This window comes from Miscanthus floridulus, chromosome 7 (assembly GCF_019320115.1).
Source record: "Miscanthus floridulus cultivar M001 chromosome 7, ASM1932011v1, whole genome shotgun sequence".
Taxonomy (NCBI): domain Eukaryota; kingdom Viridiplantae; phylum Streptophyta; class Magnoliopsida; order Poales; family Poaceae; genus Miscanthus; species Miscanthus floridulus.
In genome coordinates, this window is record NC_089586.1 from 39,330,559 (window position 1) to 39,352,832 (window position 22,274).

Here is a 22,274-nt window from a genome sequence, read left to right on the forward strand (position 1 = left end):
ACGAACCTTGTGGTCTTTAACTCCTTGAAGGCATCTTTCTCTCGCTTGTTCTGTAACTTGAGGTGCTTCTCCTCCAACAAGATGTTCCTTTTAGCTGATGATGACTGGGGTGGCACTCCGACTGCAGGGGGTGGTACGTCGATTTGCATGTCGGCGCTCGCCCTGGAAGAAGAGCTTCTCGTAGAACAGGATGATCCCACATGGGTGAGCTTGCCTACTAGCTTGTTCATCGTTCTGTAAAAATCCAAAGACAACAAAACTTGTGGAACGGGTTAGAAATAAAAGTCAGCAGTTAGCCATCCAGAAGTCAGTCATCCAAGGGTTAGTCGTTCTGATTGCCTAATGAATTTTTCTAATCAAGATTTTGATAGAACTTCTACCCTCAATCTTTTTGGTTTTTTTCCTAGTTTTGGAAGCACTTCTATTCTTAATCTTACTCACTCTTCCTAGTTTCAACAACACTTCTACTAAATGGATTTTTATACTATGAACTTGGGAATTGAATTTTCAAACTCAGAGGCTTGTTTACAGTTGTGGTTGAGGCCGAGAGCAGCCAAGAAGGGTGGCCATTTATAGTGGTGGGGCCGACCAGCCCTACATGGGGCCCACTTGGCCTCATCCTCCACCAGATGATCCTTTGCTTCGTTCTTAAGCAAAATTCGATGGGCGTCGGTGCTCTTTCGATGGAGATACGACCTGAATGGTGCATGGTGCTTGGTGGTGGTTAAGTGGGTCCTAGGTGCCTCATGTGGGTCCTGGTTTCATATATTTCTACCGTATACACATGTATATATATGCAATGCAAAAATATTTTATGATAAGAAGATGAATGGATGGTATTTTTAAATTTTTACGCCTCCACGGTAAATATCCTTTTGGGTTTTTATGCTCCGTAAGAATTATTTACATGCGGCTTAACATTTTATGATGTAGTGAAAAGATTTTTTATTTTATTTTCCTCATGTAGTGCAAATGTAGAAAAATAAATATGCTGAGGTAAAAGTAAATTTATGCAAAGTAAAGGAAGATATAGATAACTATCGATTTTACATCCCGGAGAGGGTTCAGAATTTTAATTCCACCGAACCAGACTTCTCTAGTTTTATTCATCCCTCGGGTGCATCAATTAGTCCCTAAGATGGAGACCTTGACGGTTGCTCTTGCCTCTCGCGCCATTCCAAATTAGAGCATTGTTCCAGTCTTAGGCTTGAAGGTGAATCGCTCTTCCTTCCCATTGATATGGAATCGGATTTCTTCGCCTCCGACTTCAATGTGTGCATTTGTAGTGCTCAGGAAGGGTCTCCTAAGTATGAGGGGTGTCTTCATGTCTTCCTGCATATCAAGTACTACAAAATCCACTGGAACAAGGAAGTTTCTTATTTTTATCGAAATATTTTCAGAGATTCCTGTAGGGTAGCGGACCGATTGGTCGACTAGTTGCAGGCACATTGATGTTGGTGTGAGTGTTTAATAGTTGAGCTTGTCGAAAACCTTCTTGGACATGACACTGATGCTGGTGCCCAGGTTGCATAGCGCATGCTCAAAATTCTGGTTTCCGATCGAACAATCAATAGTGGGACATCCTGGATCCTTCTTTACCGGTGATGTGTTGAGGATAGCCGCACTTTACTCCTCCATTAGCTTGATTAATTCAGTGGTGGGCAGTGGTCTTTTGTTGTTCAGAATGTCTCTAAGGTACTTTGCATAGGTAGGTACCAGTATGGCATCTAGCAGGGGGATATTGATATATAACTTTTGATTTACCTCTATAAACTTACCAAACTGCTCATCCATTTTAGCCTTTCAATTTCTATGTGGAAATGGAAGGAGGGTGGTGTCATGGAAATCTTGCATCATCTCCTGTGCTTTAGGTCCAAATTCTTCTGCTTCCTCTTTTTCTTCCTCTCGTATTGCTGCTGGTGTCTTATCTGTCCTTGTCGGATATGGAGAATCACGAGTGGACATGCCACCCCTTGTGGTTATGGTGTTGACCTTTTCAAGGTTAGTGGCAAAAGGTAAAGCAGCGGCCAACTGGGCTAATTGCGATTCTATCTTTTTATTATAGCTAAGTTGATCTTTTATAGCAGAAGAAAAACTTTTCATTTTAGTGTTTATGTTTTCTATGACCTTATCATTAGAAACAAGCTTCTTAGAAATACTTTCATTAATCTTAGCTTGTTCTAAGATCAAATCTCTCAAGGATGTCTATTTAGGATTAGAAGAATTATAGTAATTACCTAGGTACTTACCTTGGTAATTCGACCTGTTGTTGTTGTTGTCCCCATCCTTGTCTTTGTTGTTGTGGACCGGGGTTGTTGATGACAATGTTTATATCCTCTTGATTTTCGGGGAAATCAACCCCCAAATATTCTCCACATATATTTTAGGCATTATAAGCATCTTGAATGGCCTGACTATCCTTCTTGTAATTGGCTCATTGTTCGAGCCAATTCAACATTACGTCCATCTTGATTGATAGTGCACACACCTCTTCTGGTGCTTCTTCGCTCTTATTGCAATGTTGAATATCTCCCTGAGACCAACCTTGATTAGAGGTTATCTTTTCCATAAGAGTTTCAGCTTTTCTAAGGGTGAGTGACATAAATGCTCCTCCAAAAGTAGCATCGAGTTGCTTCACGAGCTTTCTGAATTAATCCATGGTAGAAACCTTGCATGAGCAACCAATCTTCCATCCCATGACTGAGGACAATCTGAAATGTATTCTTGAAAATGTTTCCATACTTTTGGAATGGTTTCTCCTTTGTGTTGTTGGAAATTGGAGATTTTTTCCTCTTAAGGCATTTCATCTTGCCTATAAGGAAAAACTTTTCTAGTGTAATACCCCTGGTGTTAAACATCACTAAAACTTGGCCATGTCATCATCATGCATAGAAAGCATCCATGGTAGCTAACCATGCTTTGCATTTACTAAAATCAAGATGATTTTGTAGGTTATGCAATGCATTAGGTGTGATGTAATGAGCAAGAAGCAAAAATCATTTTGAGGTACTTTGTGACCTTCTATTTTTGAATTTCACTTAAAGACTTGAAATTATGCCCTAATAAACTTTGTAGCGTAAAGAGTGTACTTTACACTAGGATCAAGTGTGGGGTATGAAATCAAGTTCAAACTACTAAAATTTGCACCTCAAAATTGAAATCAGAATTGAAATTCATTATTTAGACATTTTTGCCTAAGTCATGGAATTCATTGTTTGAATTCATTTTTGGAGGATTTATTAAATTGGATTTTATAAATAACCTTGTTCAAACAATATCATCATTTATCGGTACAAAATTTGAGCTATGCAATGGTGTTGTTGCTTAAAATGTTTGATTGATAAATAATCACCAATTAATTACCAAAGTTGTTTAACCAAACTAATTTTGCAAACCCTAGACTGAAATTACCGTTTCAGTTTCAAAGTGCTCCTGTTTGGAAACCAGGATCTTGAAAACCAGTGAGTTTTTTATACCAGCTTCCTTAAGAAAAGTTGGAGCCTGCAATCCCTGCATGAAGATGAACTAGTCTTGTTCTTGGAGAATCTTGAGTTGATGTTTGGAATGAGGAGAAAAAGAGGAGAGAAGATCGGGTTCAGACGTATTGTTCATCGGCAGTACAAGCAAGCAGTCTGTCTGCTTGCCGGTGAGCCGCCGCCCTCCAGCGTCGCCTCTGCGTGCGTGGACACGCAGCTGTTGGCGTGTCCGAGCTCAAGCAGCTGCTGGCGCGTCTCATCGCTTCGTCCCTCGCCGTTATAGCCTGAGCTGCCAACCGCTCCTACTATTTCCCGTCTCTACCCTATCGTCGGTGACCTCGGCTCGCCATCAAAATTCATCACCACCGTCACGTTCCTATCCAAATTGCTTGCGCACCTGGTTTTGCTTCGCCTTTGCGCGTCGCCTGCACCCGCTCAAATCACATCTGCCCACCGAAATCAACCACGCGTCGATTTCTTCTTCCCCGCCGAGCAGAGCTCCGCAGTAACCACCCTTACCGTGGCCAGCCACCTCCGGCTGTCCTATCTTCCTTCTCTCTTATGTTCCTTACTCACCTTTGTACCGTGATGCTCGTGGACTTGATGGTTGATCATTTCTCCTTCAGGCTGCGCCAAAACGTGTGCTCACCGTCGGTTCACACCGCCGAAACCACCACCACCGCTGGTCATCTCTCTCCGCCGCGTCCCCGCTTCAATCATCAGGCCAAGCAAGCTCGTGGTGAGCTCCTAAAGCTAACCTTGCCCTCCAATTTACCTCTACCGAGTCCTAACGGCTGGAACATCGGCTTGCCGGCGTGATCCACCCCGCCGCCCGCCATGGCCGTGGGCAAGCTTGAGCGGAGCTCCATTTCGATCAATTGATTGCGTAGACGTGTCGTGAGCATGCGGTAACCTACCCGTGGCCGGAGACCTTGCCGATGGCACGTTCCGCGTGCCGCCATCCGCGATGGCCGTCACCGTTGTAGCTGTGGTGCGCCTGGGGATCAATGGGTACCACCGGAGGATGCGCGGGTAGGAGAGGAACACGTCGGAGTAGACCGCGCCGTAGGGGACCTCGCCGTCAGCGAGAAATCGCCGGTCAACCAGTCGGTCACCGCAGTCAGTTAGTGACACTGTTTGCTCAGGGGACCCGCCTGTCAGCCTCTGTGGCTGGCGGGTGTTGAGTGAAAAATGTTTTTCCTCATTTTTATCTTTTTTCAGAAAATGCTAAATTGTACAGTACTTGTTAAACTCATAGAAAAATATAGGGATGTGATAAAATTATGAAAATTTTTGGGTAAGCTTATACTTGTATGCTCTACCTAGGAAAAATAGAAAATGATGAAAATCAATAGTTTTTGCATGCTTAAAAAGTACCTCTTTTATTTAATAAATGGATCTTCCTTGATTTTTATAGGCTAAAATAAATTCTTTTAATCATGAAACTTTTTGTGTAAATGTTATGTGTAATAAACTAGATGCACAAAAAGTTTGGTGCTGTTTTGATAATTTTTAATTATCCACTTAATTACATGCCTTTACTTACTTAATTAATAAATGCTAAAATAATTAGGATAAATCATAAAATGAGTTGAGATTGATTTTGGATTGATTGTAGACCTTGGGACACAAGCACCTCTGATGTTCCTTGGCAAATTAATTACTTATTGGTTGTGTTCATAATCAACTTATTAATAATAATACTAATATTGCTTTGTGATTAATTAACTTAATTTTACCATGAAGGAAAGCTGTACTCAAGTTAATTAATTTTGTTTGATCATCATAAACCATGTTAAGTTCATCATCACTCTAAAGCATGCATTTTTACTTATGTTTAGTGATTGAGAGTGGGATCTCGTTGTTGAGCAAGTCCCTAGGAGTGGTTTTCTGTTCAGTGGAGTTGGTTGTCTTATCTGTGGGTTTTCTGAAGTGCTCGACAACCCCAACACCACAGGCAAGCCTCGGAGTATAAACCATTTCCTTGTGTTTTATAAATGTTATTCATTTAAGTCTTATGCTTTATGCATTTAAGTAAAATAGGAGTTGTTTGATTACCAACGGCTGCATTCCTACCTTGATATTTCAATATCCATCCTTATCACCCTGTTAGTAATAGTAGTTTATGATGCTTAGTCATGCTTAGTAGCTAAGAGTTGAGAAACAAGGTTTATTTCACATGTTCTTACTCGGGAATACCCTGTGATTTGATAATAATCATGAATTTAAAATGAGATCCGGGCGGACTCTTTGCTTGCGTCAAGTTTGAGTCTTGACATAGTGCTCTGCCTGTGTGGATTGAGGACCATTCGTTGTAGACCTATTATGAGTCAAGATTTTGTAGTACTGGCCACATATTCCGGTAAGCCTGATACCTTGGCTATTCCATTATGTGAAAACACAACTACGCACTAGGAGTGGGAGATGGTGAGAGTAGTGTGTACCCATCCTGTGAATTTGTCTGGGACGACGCAGGGAGGTGGAGTACTTGTATCCTCGGGTAGCGTAGACCAGTTCACGTTCTAGAAGATCCAAGTGAGGGTGGATATACATAGGTCCGGGACCTACATATGTCGTGTGGTAAGAAAACCCCAGCTAGGCCAAATCGATTCGAATCGCCGTTGCTTCTTGGAGAAGAAGACTCGATTCTTTGCTCTAAATCGTAGTTAACCAAATGAAACAATGATACTTATGATCATGACATGTGAAGATTAAAGAAGTGGTTGCTTTAGATCAGGTGCAAACTGGAGACTAATAATGACTTAACTTGAGCTAAAACATTGAAAGTAAGGATCAATCATTAGTAAGCTTTTCTGCAAAAGTTAATCTTGATTCTTGCTACAGACTTACCTTGATTCCCGTCAAGCCTACATATCCTTGGAGTCTTTCCTTTTCGTCGGTTAAGTCTTATTGAGTACCTTTCTACTCAGGGTTTGTTAACCCTTGTTGCAGGAGGAGAGCCAACAGTAGAAAAGTTTGTTGTGCACCCTTGGGCAGGGTGAATCTCTCTTATGTGTTGCTAGTGGTACCTGTCATGCTACCCTACTGCCTAGTTGGCTAAAACTTATGAATTGTAATAACTTAATGAATGATTTATAAACTTATGGTTAGTAAGACTTCCGTTGTTTATTCCAATGTAATATATTTGTATAAACTGTTGTAATACTACAATGTCTTCTGTGATGTATCCTCCTCGGAAAGAAAAAGTGGATGATTTGGGTTTACCGAGGCACCCGACAGACTACCGGGATTGTGTGTCTTATGTGTGCTACAGTTAGAAGTTTGGGAGACAATGACGGGCACATGTGGGCCATATAATTTGGGCAGTTCTGCCACAACTAGAAAGGTCGTCGAACATCTTGCCCATGTATTGATGTTATCTTTGCTGGTGTAGAACCACTGCTTCACTCTTCCTACTAATGAGAATGGAAATAAGCGGAGTAGTATGATATCTTGAGCGACGTCCTTGATGACGATTGTGCTACTAATCTCTAGGAAATTCTGAAGATGAGCGCTAGCATCTTCATGTGTCATTCCGCTAAATTGGGTAGCTTGCACCATGTTGATGAGGCTTGGCTTGAGCTCAAACTCAAGGTTATTGGTTTTGAGTGTTGGTCCAATGCGAAAGTTCTCAGTGCTTGGAGCCGAGAATTCACGCAGAGTCTTTTCATCCATAGCTTTAGAAAATGGTGTTGAGCTGCCTCTTGATTGGTTTGATTATGATTGATGAATTTTTTTGATGAATCATAACCAATCCTGCAATACCCTGTATAAGAGATAAACAAAGACAAACAAGCGTAAGCCTGCTAAAGCAGAGGTATATAGTTATGATTTCATCAATAAGTATTTATTTGATCAATTCTCTTTTAGCCTTGTGTCCCACTCCGGCAACGGCGTCAGAAATGCTTGTTGATATTTCTTAACATCACCTTTTACTAGGTTGTCATCCCTAGCAATGATGCTAGAAATATTTGTTGGTATTTATTGAGAACACTTGTAAATTTATATATTAAGTATCCGTAACCACACAGATAATATACCATTGTAGCATTTCACCCGAGAGTATACCATGTATCGTTATTTATATATTTTCACAGGGAGGAGGCAATGGGGTGGCTAGATGTACTTGACAAATATATATACTTATGATAAAATCATTAACTCAACTCTCATGCTATAATAGGGGTAAGCCAAATGATAAATAAATGATAAGTGTAAGGTAATGATCTCATCTTGACTAGATCTTGAAGAATTAGAGATCTATTCTATTCTCTCTGGAAACCCTAATTTCTGATATGATCTTGACTTATGATCAGGGTTATGCCTGAGGGGTGGCAGGGGCTGCTATATATAGGGAGGAGCTTCAATCCTAACCCATCAGGATCAAACCAACTTGAAAGAACGACGTAGATGCAATCCCTAAGCTGATGGAGAACCGACGTAGGAAGGAGGGGGTGACAGGTGGGCCCCCTAGACCGGCCCTACCTGGCATCCTCTTGCGGTCTTCTTCGGTGGAGTGCCCTCTGGTGTCCTCTAAAACCTTCTGGAGCAATTTTTGTCGTGGATAATTACGATTTCATTTGACGATTTGATCCACCTTGACGAATTTCTGAATAAACCCTTGCTGAAAACACAGATTCGCCAAACCTTGTGGAAATTGTCAGTAAAAACCCATAAACCTATGTTGGTGATCATTTTTGTGCATTTATACAAGTTATGTTGACGGTTTGTGATATGTTGGTGATCATTTTTGTGCATTTATACAAGTTATGTTGACGGTTTGTGATGGATGATAACTACCGTCAACAATACGCCATCCACCGGCCCCACTCTGTTGCGACCATCCTTGTCGCGCCCCACCCCACGCCGCACGCTGCCCCAATCTCGTGCCGCGGCACGGCTCCATCCCGTGTTGCTTGGGGCGTCCCCTATAGTGCCCCTGTCCCCCTCGGCTATCGCAGCTACAACGTGCGCCGCGTCACTAGGAGGAGGTCGCTAGTCGTTGCTCATGACGTACCCATTACCCAAACTTGCTGTCTACCGTAGTTCTACACAACGTAGGCCATGGCCGCCAGCGATGTTTTGTGTTTCAAGTGTTTCAGATTTTGTGTTCAAGTATTTTATTTGGATGTTGTAAAAGTAGATCTGCGATACTGCATATGTTGCAACGACAATATTTGTATGTTGCAAGCCTATGTTTCAAGTGTTTCAAATATATGTTTTCATTGTTTTAGCTAGATGTTGCATATGTTTGCTATGGCTCTATACGCATGTTTCAAGCGTGTTTCAAGTAGTTTAGAATGTTTCAAACTCATGTTGCAAGTGTTTTATCTGGATGTTGAAAAAGTAGGTTTTGATGTTGCATATGTTGCTATGGATATACACGCATGTTTTAAGCTTATATTTCAAATATTTCATCTATTTCAGACGTATATTGCAAGTATTTCATCTCTATGTTTCAAAAGTGGAACTAGGAGAGCACATGTTTCAATGACGGCGGTGGCTGATGGACAGCTGCCTGCTAGTGCTGGGGGCGTCGTCGTGAGTCACCGTGCGGGAACCTGTGGCCAGCAGATACCTCCACGGACACGCATCCACAGGCAGGACAGGTGACGGGACTCACGTGGGGCCTAGGAATGGGCGCGGGGGCGCGGTGCGACTTCTAGACACGAGGACGTGGGCGCTGGATGGGATGCGGACTCAGGTGGTGGGATGCGGTGCAAGATAACGCGCAGGAGCTACGTCCGGACGCTAGCCCTTCCGTAACTTATGTGTGTGATCTAAAGTTTTTATGAAGTTGGCTAAACTTTAGTTAACATTTTAGACCTCCTGTTTGAAACCTTTAAGACCTATAAAATGACCTAAAATTTAGATCATGGTACATAGGAACATGTGATGTAATGGTTGCAGTGAGTCTCTTCAATTTATCAGCTGTGGTTATTGAATTCTCAAGCCCCAGTATATATAATAACAATCAAACAAATCGGTCACAAGAATTGAAGAATAATTGTCTCTTCCCGAAACAGAACATCTGCTTTAGCAAAAATCGACGACCTTTAGTCGCACCATAACAGGACCCACTCCCGGCCGTGAGTATGATCTCAGCAGCTCACACCGGCGGCAGCGCACCATCCCGTGGATGTGCAGCTGCCGTCAGCTTCACAGCTACTGGCTGCGGCGAGACGTCGCACCGGCACAGAGGGCACGTCGCATGCGAGTGCAGCCACATGTCGATGCACCCCACATGGAACAGGTGGCCGCACGCCGGCAGCTGCCGGACCATCTCGCCGGCCTCGACGTCCTCCAGGCATACCGAGCAGAGTGCGCATCTTCCGGACTTGCTGCTGCTACCTTCGGCGCCACACGTGCCAGCATGGCGCGCGTACGCGAACGCCGGCAGCGCGTCGATCGCGGCGTCAACCAGGCCACACGCGGCGCGGGCGCGCGCGGCTGGCATCATCGCCACCGTCGTGGGCAGCGCAGGAGCGGCTCCGTCTGCCGCGCACCGCCGGGAGACGCAGCCGGCGGCGATGAACACCACCGCAACCGCGCCGGCCAGGGCGCAGGCCTTGACGATACTCACCGTGGCGGCGAGGATGGCGAGCAGGAGTAGCGACGCGGTGGCGACGACGATGCCATAGCAGACGAGGGAGCCGTCGTTGGGCCGGGCGCCGCTCGGCAGCGGGTTGGGCATTAGAAAAACAAATCTAAGATTGCGAAAAAGTGGTAAGCGTTGTGCGTTCGCGCCGGCGCGTGCGGTGTCGTCACGTCACGAGGTTGCCATGGCGCAGCGTCTCGGCCGCAAGAAATAGGTGGCTGGTGCTTGGACTCTGCGGCGTGCCGGCCGCGTTCGGCTTCCAATTCCAATCGCTCGTTGGCGACCGCGGCACCGCGGCGGGTTTGTTTGGCCCCAGGTATTGGCTTGGCCACTGGTGGCCGCAGTTTTGGTTGTTTGATTTGGTTCCAGTTTTGGTTTTGATACCGACCGCTTTTGGCGGATCGTAAACGCATTTTTTTGAGCGAAAGATCTTATCTCTTCACTTTGGTCAGGGCACGTTGATTAGACGTGAGAAATGTTCCTTTTCCCAGCCTGATCGAGACTTCAGATATCAAAATCGAAAACGACTGACAGACTGCCTTCAGTATTTCTTACACAGGAAAACTTTAGAGCTTGACATATACGTCAGCGGCTTCATTAGCTGCAACAAGTTTTTTTTTTATATTCAAATTTGCTAAATATTTACCAGTGTTCGCTCATTCACCACATAGGAATATCGATCATCGAATAGTTTGGTAGGCTTGATGATGAACCTGTCTATCCGAATATTCACCGTGGACCAAATTTACCCTACGAACAATGTGTGCAACCCACATAGGAATATACAGATCACAGAGAGACTATGGCCCGCTATAATGTTCCGGACAAGAAATGCTGCAAACAATCTGAAAACTAAACCGGCGGCAGCGCGTAAGCCGACGACTGCGCCGCCACCGTCGTCGCGATGGTTTTCGTGGTACGCCACCGCGGCGAGAGGTCACACCTGCACAGCGGGCACGTCGTGTGCGATTGCAGCCACATGTCGATGCAGTCCTTATGGAACAGGTGCCCACACGCGGGCATCCGCCGGACCGTCTCCCCGCGCTGCACGTCCTCCAAGCACACCGCGCACAGCGCGCTGCCCGCAGACTTGCCGCTGCCGTCGGCATCGGCGGGACACTCGTACGCAAAGGCTGGCGGGTCGTAGCTGGCCGCCGCGCCACCGAGCGGGCAGGAGTAGCTGACCCGCCGAAGCGCCATCATGACCCTGGCGCCTGTGTCGTTATGAGTAGCTCGCCGCGCGGCGCCCATGGCGTCTCCCCAGGTGGCCGTGGCGCCGCCGTAGGGTATCAACCAGCCGACTATGCCAAAGAGCACCACGGTGAAGCCGGTGACGGCGCAGGCCTTAACAACGCCGGTGGTGGCCGCGAGAACGCAGAACAGGAGCAGCGACACGCAGGCCACGACGACGCCGTAGCAGGCGCGGCACTCGACGTCGTCGTCATCGCTGCCGCCGGCCGAACTCGCGGCGGAGAGCATAATCGTGGCTGTACTGCTCATTATGAGTATTCCGTCGCTGTCTCTTCCTGCACCAGGATGACAGGCTTTGCCCTGCTACCATGGGTGCACGGTAGGTAGGCGCGGCAAGAAATAGACACAGAACGCCCGACACTGAGGTTACAATTGCTTTACAAACTGCCAATACGACTGGCATAGCGCGCGCAGTTTGGGCACGTGGTTTTCAGGATTTGCTCTTATCAACTGCCTATGGCCGCAGTTTTGGTCTCGTGGCTGTCAATCCTGTCATTCGAGGTCAAAGTATAAGGTCAGTGTCAGTGGTAGGTTTCATCTCACTATTTTCAAGACGTGACATTATTGGAAACTAAGTATGAAACAAGCTCTCTCAATGCACACTTTCATCTCACTGTTTCATAGGCTAGCTGCAGCATTTAATTCCTACAGTTCTATAGTTATCAAGTATGCCATGTTAACTATATAGCCATTTGATATTATTGTAGTATTATACTAGAACTGTCACATGGCAAATTAACGTTGTAAATGAAAATATTTTAATTATCTTGAATATTCATAGGATATGAAATGGAGTATATCAAACTAGAAGCTTTCACAAGTGAACACATTTCAGACCTACTTTCACCACTGCATTATTCACATTTCAGAGTGCTACTTTCACCACTGCATTATTCACATTTCATAGAGCTGTTTTCACAAAGCATCATTCACATTTAGAGAGCTATTTTCACACTGCATGATTCGCATTTAGATAGCTGTTATCCAATGGCAGCATTTACATTCAGTGAGGCAAACTCACGACATCCAGACAAATTTAGGACACAAGGAGAATAGCAAAAGACAAATGTACACCTAGTTAATAGTTTGTTCGGCTGTTGCTTCTACGAAGAAATTCCCAGCCGAGCAGCGCTCCCACCTCCCCTTCCGATGCAGTATGTGTGGACACAGTAAAGACTGGGCATTAAGAATTCTAAGATTCCAATCACTTACTCCCTCCGTTCCAAATTATAAGGGATTCCAACTTTCTTAGAGAGTCAAAGCATTTTAGGTTTGACTAAAATTATAGAAAAAATTACAAAGATTTATGACATCAAATAGATATACTATAAAAATATGATTAATGAAGAATCTAATGAGTACTTACTTAATATTATAAACATTATTGTTTTATTGTATAAATTTGGTTAAACTTGATATGTTTTGACTCTTACAAAAGTTAGACTGAATTATAATTTGGGGCAAAGGGAGTATTAGCTAGTGGATCCAAATAACCTAGGAGCTCCAGCCATTTGCCTCATCTGTTGTCCCCATCTGTGTATTTGCAAACAAATAGAGGGACAGTAAAATTATAGTACCCAATTGTTTGTGCCGTCTATGCATCCTTTTGTCTTTTCATTTCTCTTTCAGTCTACAACAACACTCTAGTTCATGTGAACATTGCCGGCCATCACAAATATTTCATCGTATAACATTAAACAACAATTCAAATTCAAATATTCAAATGTTATAATTTGAATTTGAATTCAAATTTACCACATGGCATCATTATTTGAACATTAATGTATAGTCGATGAGTCTTGAGTTTTTCTGTTAGTACACAAGAAATATGACCATTGACTTTATTTAAAGATTAGGTCCCAATTTTAAGAGTGAAAACCATTTGTTCTATCCAAAAGGGGAAACACAAATACGCGGCCGTCACACTGGAGCGCGACGGCGTGACCCGCTCTGTCGCAGAACCGACCAATTTATAAGAGCACAAGTACAATGGCAGCCCGCAAGCGGTCGCACTGTCGTACTTAAGCCGATATAAACCCGGTAGTCTGTCGAGTACTAATCCACATACAACCAAGATCCTATATGATTCAACATACATCGATAAATGATCCACATACAACCAAGATCCTATATGATTCAACATACATGTCACATATTACATAAAGTTCACAGACATTTCATCCATCAGAGTACGAAATAGAGTTATTACAAACCAAGTTTGATAGATAATAGCGGAAGCAAAATAAGTTCGAAAGTAGCATTTGCCAACATAGTTTAATACAGTGCCAACATACGATCACAGTTCACAACAGCATATAGAGGGATTAATAAAGATGCCCGCCCGAGGCTTACTCCTCATCCACAGCGGGATGGAAGCAACTCTTGCAATATCCAAGATATACTGTGCCATCTGCAACAATGGGAATAAAACCCTGAGTACGAGAAGGTACTCAGCTAGACTTACCCGTCATAAATCAGAAATAAATTGACTCCAAGGATTATGTAAGGCTATATAAGTGGAGGTAGCTTGACAATATTTTGCATAAAAAGCGATTAACTCAGTTATACAATTATAGTTTCGTCATCAAGTTAATTATAACTATCCATCTCTAGATTAGCAACTATCATGTGCCAAACATGTGGTATATCATTTTAAGAGCATACAATAGTAACCATAACATGTATACTAATTCCATCATTATCCGATCTATCATATTCCATAATACAATTACTACGATGTTGGAGCTAGCCAAGTTTCTCACTATCCGGGAGAGACGGCGATTCGAATAGATTTCAACCAGCTGGAAATTTATTCATAACACAAACCCAGGCAGACCAGATCATTAGTCGCCTTAGGTCATCTTTGGTACAACTCAAGTACAAATTTCGCTAGGTTCGCCTTAGGTCCTAACACAAGACTTTATTTACTAATTTCCAGTGTTCTATTCTAGGATTGCTCTGAAATCTGCCAAGTAACCCGGTAACAAATGCCAAGTCAGGGCGCGTACATACTTGAGCACATTGCAAGCTTCCGACAGCTGAAAGCATATAGAACCGCTTTCATTTGATCGATCTCATATTGGTTCCTAGGGGCATTAAAAATCCACATATCTGTCGCCCTTGACTATAGGAGCAGGTGAGGGACTACATTTGTGCATACTAAATTTCTTTAAGATTTTTCTATGTATGCCTTTTGTGACAGTCCTAATACCCCTTTACTTCTATCTCGGTGAATCTCGATCCCTAGAATGAACGAAAGCTTCACCAAGATCTTTCATATCAAATTTTGGAGGCCAAAAACTTCTTTGTCTCCAGTAGTAGACTGACATCACTACTCGAAATGTCAACAGGGAATTCCCCGTCGGGGGTTACTACCCCATCCCTGTCCCCGCGGGGGCAAATTTCCCCCGTCCCCGTCCCCATGAAGGCTCATAGGGAGCACTTCTTCCCCATCCCTGTCCCCGCTCGGGATTTAATCCCACGGGGATCCCCATCCCCTGCATCAACTGCACACCCACGCTGCTGCCATCCTAGATCCGCACCTGGACACGCCACCACCGACGAATCCGCACATGGAGGCACCATCGGTGGAGCCCATGTAGCCGGATCTGGTGGAGGCGGTGGAGGTAGAGCAACGCCGCCGCCGCTTGCTGTATCGGGTGCATGTGGCCCCCACTACTGGATCCGCTCCTCGCGCTGGATTTGCCTCCTCACCGCAGATCCGTCTGCCTCCATTGTCGGTGCTGCCCTCTGCACTAGGGTCTCCACCTCCAGGGACCTCTGCCGCACCGTCGACTAGGCTCGGGAGGGAGCTATGCCATAGGAGGGAGATCGAGGGGCGACGATGCCGCGCCATCGATGGGATCTGGAGGGAGCTGCGCCGCAGGAAGGAAAGGGGTGGCCTCAGGAGGGAGGAGGACACCACCCGCCAGATCCGGGAGGGAGGGAGAGCCTCCCTGCATCATTGTCGATGGGCTTGGGAGAGAGCTGTGCGCCAGTGCCGTCGAAGGGAGAGGGGCAACCTCGGGAGGGAGGGAATGAATGGAAACGATAAGGTTAGGGTTACAAATTGCCTTATATATGTACATAGGAATTGGGCCTTATCAGATGGGCCTTAAATATTTCGGGTCCCCGCGGGGAACGGGGATGGAGGCATGTATACCATCCGCGCCCCCGTCATACCCGATGGGGATGATTTTTTTCCCCCATTTAATTCCCCATGGGGAGAAGATTTGTACCATCCTCGTCCCCTAATGGGTGAATTCCCCGCGGGGAACCAGGGATCGGGGCCCCGATGACATCTTTAATTACTACTAGCAAGTAAGATATCGTCCACATACAGGACAAGGAAGATAAACTTCCCATTTTTAAACTTTGCATAAACACAATTATCCTCAACATTCTCTTTAAACCCAAAATTCCTTATTGTCTAATCAAACTTCAAGTACCACTGTCTTGAAGCTTGTTTTAATCCATAAATGGATTTCTTTAGGCGGCATCCCATTCGTTCTTTTCCTTCCATGACAAAACCTTTTGGTTGTGCCATGTAAACATTTTCCTCCAAGTCACCGTTGAGAAATGTCGTCTTTACATCCATCTGATGTAATTCTAAATCATAATGTGCCACTAATGCCATTATAATTCTGAAGGAATCCTTACATGAGACTGAGAAAAAGGTCTCATTGTAATCAATCCCTTCTCTTTTCATAAAGCCTTTTGCCACAAGTCGTGCTTTATATCTCTCTATATTCCCTTGAGAGTCAAGTTTTGTTTTATAGACCCATTTACAACCTACTGTTTTGACTTCTTTAGGAATTATTTCCATGTCCCAAACTTTATTGGTATTCATAGATTTCATTTCATCTTCCATGGCCTCAAGCCACTTTGATGAATGATCACTTCTCATGGCTTATTCAAATGAGGTGGGATCATCCTCCATTTGAAAATTTTTCAGTGTTGTACACTTCATAATCAGCAGGAATAGCTAATTTTCTAACTCTTTGAGACCTTCTAGGGGCCTCCACATTTGGCACATCTTCTGTTTGAGGCTATTTTTGCTCCCCCTCATTTGTGGCAATAGGTTCTACAGGATCCTGAAGAACAGGTTACTCATCATCATTCATTGTTGCCACATGCGGAATAACAACAGGTGCTGGCACCATAATATATTGCACTATCGGTGCAGCGACAACAGATAGTGAGAAAAATGGCTCATAAATCATCGGAGTGGGCGCATACACCCACTTCTCTTCAAGGTCAATTTCTCGAGCTACCATGCCCCCCCTTATCATTTCATCCTCTAGGAAGACAGCGTGTCTCGTTTCCACAAACTTTGTATAGTCTATCTGGATAGTAAAAACAAAAACCTTTTGACTTTTCTGGATAGCCAATAAAATGGCAACTTACTATTTTGGGATCTAGTTTCCCAATGTTTAGGGTTAAATACTTTAGCCTCAGCAGGACTCCCCCACACACGTAAGTGGTTTAGTGAGGGTATTCTTCCTGTCCACAACTCATACGGTATTTTGGGCACCGACTTACTTGGTACTCTATTGAGAATATGAATGGCGGTTTTTAACGCCTCCATCCACAGGCTCAACTGGTAAGGTGGAGTAACTTATCATACTGCTGCACCTTATCCATTAGGGTACGATTGCGCATTTCAGCTGCTCCATTCTGCTGAGGTTCGTCCGGTGTAGAATACTAGGCTACTATGCCATTCTCCTATAAGAACCTTACAAAAGTCCAAGAACTTGGCCATATGGGGTATGCCGAACCGTAGTACTCCTCCCCACGATCGGAACCTGACTATCTTAATATTTAAATTGTGTTGGTTTTCAACTTCTACCTTAAATATCTTAAATTTATCCAATGCTTCTATTCTTTCTTTGATTGGATAAATGTAGCCATAACGAGACTAATCATCTGTGAATGTTATAAATGAATCATAACCATCCACACTCTTTATAGGAAACGGACCACAGATATCTATATGAATAATCTAGTAAAATTCCTAGCACTTCATTTGGCATATTTCTTAATTTTCTTTACATACTTTCCTTTTATGCATTCTCTACATTGTTCTAAATCTGAGAGCTCTAATAGAGGAAGAATATCATTCTTAACTACTCTTTCTATTCTCCCCCTTGAAATATGGCCTAAACGATAGTGCCATAATTTCGACAATGCATCATGAGCTCTCTTTCGTTTTCTGTTTACATCCGCAGATGAGTATACATTCTCATTGTTGCACGCAACATTTCCATCATCACATAAAACATTTACATCATCGCATAGTGATAACAAATAAAGCTCATTTTGTAAGATAGCAAGACCAACACATGCATTATTAAATGTTATCCTTACATTTGCCATTTCCAAAATGACAATCGTATCCATCATTGTCCAAGCATGAAACACTAATGAAGTTTCTCTGTAACGAGGGAACATAAAGAACATCTCTAAGTATAAGTGTGAAGCCATCAGCAAGCTCTAAAGAAAGATCGCCAACGGCTTCAACATCTGCTCGGACTCCATTTGCAACTTTAACGTGTCTTTCACTTCTTTGCGTAGTCCTCATCGAATGGAATCCCTATAAAGAATTAGCAATATAAATAGTTGCACCTGAGTCAATCCACCAAGTAGATTTCGAATACTGTACATGCAGGGATTCATTTATGAATGTAATAATGTTCTCACCTTTCTTTGCCATGATCATCTTTAAGTAATCAGGACAATCTTTCTTATAATGTTCCATCTTCTTGCAATAGAGACATTGATCTTTCTCTATTGTGAACTAGTTTTGCTGAGGTTGATGCAGCATGGGACCCTTTCCCTTTGACTTTGAGGAGGAGTTAGTATTATTATTCTTTTTCTTATTGTCTTTTAGATAATTGATAGTGCCACTATTGGCAGCTTTCATTCTCTCCTCTTGCACACACATAGCCATGAGCCTCTCCATGTCCCATTTCTCGGGCTGTATGTTGTAGTTGACAACAAAAGTATCAAACTCTTTTGGCAAGGAAGCAAAAATCAGATGAATAAGAAACTCTTTCTTGAGAGCCAAATCCATTGGTTTTAGCTTGGATGCCAAATTGTTCATCCTTAGTATGTGCTCTCTTATGCCACCATTACATGAGTATCTCACTGTCACCAGCTGCTTTATCAGCTGGGTAGCATATGTCTTTGAAGAGCCAGTGAACTAACTCTTTATTCATTTGAGGTATTCGGTGACGGTGTCACACTCTAGGATTGAGCCCATAATTACAGGCTCAATCGTGTTCTTTATCATAGCCAAACATTTTTGGTTGGTAGTGACCCACTTCCTATGCTCAAGGTCATAGGACATTCTTTAGGATGCAAAATCCCTCTCTTTGGTTGCCCAAACGGCATCAGCCTCATTTGTCTCCCTCACTGGTGCCACAGGCTCAGTGGGATACGGTGAGGTGACTACCTAGTCCACCTGAGCCAAGATGAAGGCCAGGTCAATCTTTTTCTTCCACTCCGTGTAGTTATCACTTTTGAGAGTGGGGATCTCTTTGATACAACCCATCAAGTTGTATCCGCTTGAAAACACAATTCATATAGAGTGAGAACATAAATAATAATAATAACAATTGCATGCCTTAGTTCCAACGTTGGTCAAAATTAAAACATACAATTGTCATCTACACTAATTCTACATCACCGTTGGACAGAAATAAAATTAATGCATGACAAAACTTATCATAATTAACATTATAATATTGCCTATTAATCAACAGTTGGTCAGAATAATAACTAATGTTATAATCAATTAAAACATATCCATTTTTCAAAATTAAATTCTCCCGTTGGTTCAAATTTAATAATAAAAATAACATCTTTAAATACGCAGCGGAAAATAAATCTCAATTTAGTGAATTTTATCCACAGGAAAATTCTCTTTTCTATTTTCTTTAAGCCATTTATTCATCTTTCAGGAAATAAATATTTACTGGAAAAAGAAAAAACAAAAAACTGATTCATTTCAGCACTGTTCATTCGGCCCAGCCGACAAAACGGCCCGGGCCAACTCCCTTGACGCGCGCGCTGTGCCTCCTAGGCCGCAACCTAGGCCTGGGCCGGCAAAGCCGCGCGGCCGCGCGTGCCCTGCATGGGCCGATCGCTGGCCCGATCAATCTGCTCCGTCCACGCCGATCCGACGGCCGTCCGCGCGTGTCGCATGAACAAAACAGCGACCGCAGCGGCTCCCTTGAAACCCTAGCGTCCATTCTATTCTTTCCTCTCTCTCTCTCTCTTCGCCGTGCACTTGTCTCTCCTCAGCACAGCAGCACCGAGCAGCCGAGCGAAGAGCAAACAACGACAAGAGCGAGCAGAGAGCCCCGGCGCCGTCGTCGGCGTGCGCGCTCCCCAGCGGGTGAGCGCGCCGCCATCTAGCGGCCTGGCCGTGGCGCCTCTTAGGCCAGAGCCCGGCGAGCAGTGCCCCCGGCTCGACCTTCTTCTCCCCTGTGCGCCGGCGAGACAGCAGCGCTACGCAGCGGCGAGGTAGGCCTCCCCTTCCCCAACATCCCCCTCTGATTTGCTTCTTTCTTTTGTTCTTCTAGGGTTAGGGTTTCTTTTCTTGTTAGGGTTTTATTGTTTATCTTCCCCGTGAAGTCTTCACGGGTTTAGGGTTCGGCTCTTACATTCTTAAGGCTGAAACCCTCTTCTTCTTCTCCTTTCCTTAAACCAGTTAGGGTTAGGGTTCAACCGAACCCTTTGTCTTCTCAGATCCTGAACCGGATCTGACCTTTCTTTCTTTTCTCACACCTCTGCCGAGATCTACACCTAAGGGACCAGCTCTGATACCAATGTTATATCTATAGGATCATTAGGAGCATAGATCTAGCCAAGTACTCGCTATTGAATAGAATCATGAATCCTAGAACACATTCTAGACTGAGAGACAGAGACACAGAGAGGATAGATGAGGGCTGACGAACCTGACACCGTGGATGGGGATGATCTAGAGGCCGCCATCGGGTTCGTTGGTGAAGTCTGCGCTAGGGCAGCGACGGTCGGTGAAGACGACGTCGGTGATGTGTGGTGGCGACCGGCGGTGAAGGCAGTGGAGTCCTGGTGGCGGCGCGGCTGGTGGCTTCCCCTCACTGGCTGCGTGCCCTCTAGATTGGATTAGGGTTTGTCGGTGGGGAACTCGGCTCAGGTCAACCTCGTGATAAGAGCCGCCGGCCCCCACCTCTTTTTATAGCGCAGTGTGATAGGGGCCCTTCAGCCATGGTGAGCTGGGTGCCCCCGATCAGGGCGCGAATCAAAGGCCCAACTGGGCCGTTGGGTCCAGTTAGGATTAGAGATCAATCTATCACAAAAAACCCACAAAAGTTTAGGGGAGCCAAATCTGTAAACTAGCATATACTAATCTAGGGAAAGTAAAGAGCACACCATCAAGTACAATGAGAAAGTGTAAATCTGGTAAGTAAAGGACCAAACAAGAGTGTGAAACTCCCAATGACACGGTGATGTATCCCCCAATGTTGAATGCCAAAACACAACCTCTGGTCACGTTGGGACTCCATTGAGGTACGCTCCCAACCACCAAGCCTTCCCCATCAAGGTGTTATGTTCTCTTGCACCAGCCAAAAACAAGTTGGGGTTCAGGAGTGCATATAAGTCTGAATGCGATAGTCTAGGGGTGCTGGAGTGAGCTAGGCCAGCGATGCATATTATTAGGCCGTGGTGGGTTGCTAGACTAGGAGATTGGGGGAGGAGGCTGCCAGGCAGGGGGTGTGTTGGTGTTCATCGATTGTTGTCTTAATTAGTTTGTTTGATCGGTTCTTTAGTTCGGTTTGAGTAAAATCCCAAAGCTATAGCCGACAATCAAACTTCCGGGTTAAAATATTGAATCCGAAACCAAGAACCGAACAAACCGATTCATCCGTTTGGGTCTGCTCGGTTTGGTTTTCGGTTTTTGTTAGTTGAAAAATTGCACAGCCCTATAAACATGCCCTCAATTATCACAAGCCTATTGATTGCCACAGTGCTAGTAGTTGTTCTGGCTTCACATTTCCCACCTCGCACCGAAAAACATTGGGTGGGCGAGAGGTTCATCCCCGACGGTGCGCCCTACACTCGATGGTGGACGCACGGCGGAGAAACGAATCAAACGTTCACGGGAGCCTGGCTCCTCCCGACGCATCTCGAGTGCCTGGCCGTGGTCGATACCGGCGGCGGCGCAACAGATCGAGCTAAGGGCGCGTCCACGGTGAGAGAGCTTCCGCCACCAGTCCGGCACGCTCGTCCTGGGGCAGAACTTCACTGGCTCCTCGCCGCCGCTCGTCTCCGCGAACCGCTGGTTCGCGCTGCGGCTCGGGAAGACGTACATGGCGCTGCACATGGAGTTCTACGGCGGCCAGTCGACGCCGACGTACTGGCGGCACAGCAACGATGGCGCAGCCAGAGAACGCCACGGAGCCGCCGGTCTACGGCCGCCTCGATGCCCGCGGGCTCTTTGGCCTGACGATCTGTACCTCGAGGATGGCGGCAGCGGCCAAAGGATCGACGTGCTCTCGTTCGACATGTTCGTCCACAACCTCACCGGCGTGTTCCGGCGGATGACGCTGGACGACGACGGCAACCTCCTCACATACTACTGGGCCGGCGGCTCCAGGGCCTGGACGTCGGACTATAGGGCCATCGCGGAGCGGTGCGAGCTGCCGACGTCGTGCGGCGCATACGGCCTGTGCGTCCCTGAGATCCGAGAAGGCCGAGTGCCAGTGCCACGACAACAGCACGAGCGGCGCCGCACCGCCGTGCCACGCCGAGGAGACCGCCGATCTGTGCGATGGCAACGGGCAGCAGCAGCTGGGCGGCTTCGACGTGGTGCGGCGGAAGCGCGTGTCCGATTGTCCGTGGCGACGTGGTGCGGCCATGCACTCGGCGTGCGTTGTGGAATCAACGTGGAGCCGAGCCGA

At 45.2% G+C, this 22,274-nt stretch overlaps 2 protein-coding genes and 1 non-coding gene across 3 annotated transcripts; 1 reads left to right on the forward strand and 2 right to left on the reverse strand.

The window, feature by feature from the left end:
- Positions 1-2,691: 2,691 nt before the first annotated feature.
- LOC136468222 (small nucleolar RNA R71) lies at positions 2,692-2,801 on the forward strand. The gene has a single exon (XR_010761755.1). It is a non-coding gene; the product is annotated as a small nucleolar RNA R71 (small nucleolar RNA).
- Positions 2,802-9,283: 6,482 nt separating this feature from the next.
- Positions 9,284-10,323, reverse strand: LOC136463070 (putative RING-H2 finger protein ATL69). The gene has a single exon (XM_066462111.1). It carries the CDS (start codon positions 10,168-10,170, stop codon positions 9,586-9,588), a length of 585 nt encoding a protein of 194 aa, XP_066318208.1. The 5' UTR covers positions 10,171-10,323; the 3' UTR covers positions 9,284-9,585.
- Positions 10,324-10,770: 447 nt separating this feature from the next.
- On the reverse strand, positions 10,771-11,653 carry LOC136463071 (E3 ubiquitin-protein ligase ATL31-like). The gene has a single exon (XM_066462112.1). The coding sequence runs from the start codon at positions 11,572-11,574 to the stop codon at positions 10,927-10,929; it is 648 nt and encodes a 215-aa protein (XP_066318209.1). The 5' UTR covers positions 11,575-11,653; the 3' UTR covers positions 10,771-10,926.
- Between the last annotated feature and the right edge of the window lie 10,621 nt (positions 11,654-22,274).

Excerpts from the sequence above, each read along its gene's own strand:
- LOC136463070 (XM_066462111.1), bottom strand. The coding sequence starts at position 10,170 with ATGCCCAACCCGCTGCCGAGCGGCGCCCGGCCCAACGACGGCTCCCTC.
- LOC136463071 (XM_066462112.1), bottom strand. The coding sequence starts at position 11,574 with ATGAGCAGTACAGCCACGATTATGCTCTCCGCCGCGAGTTCGGCCGGC.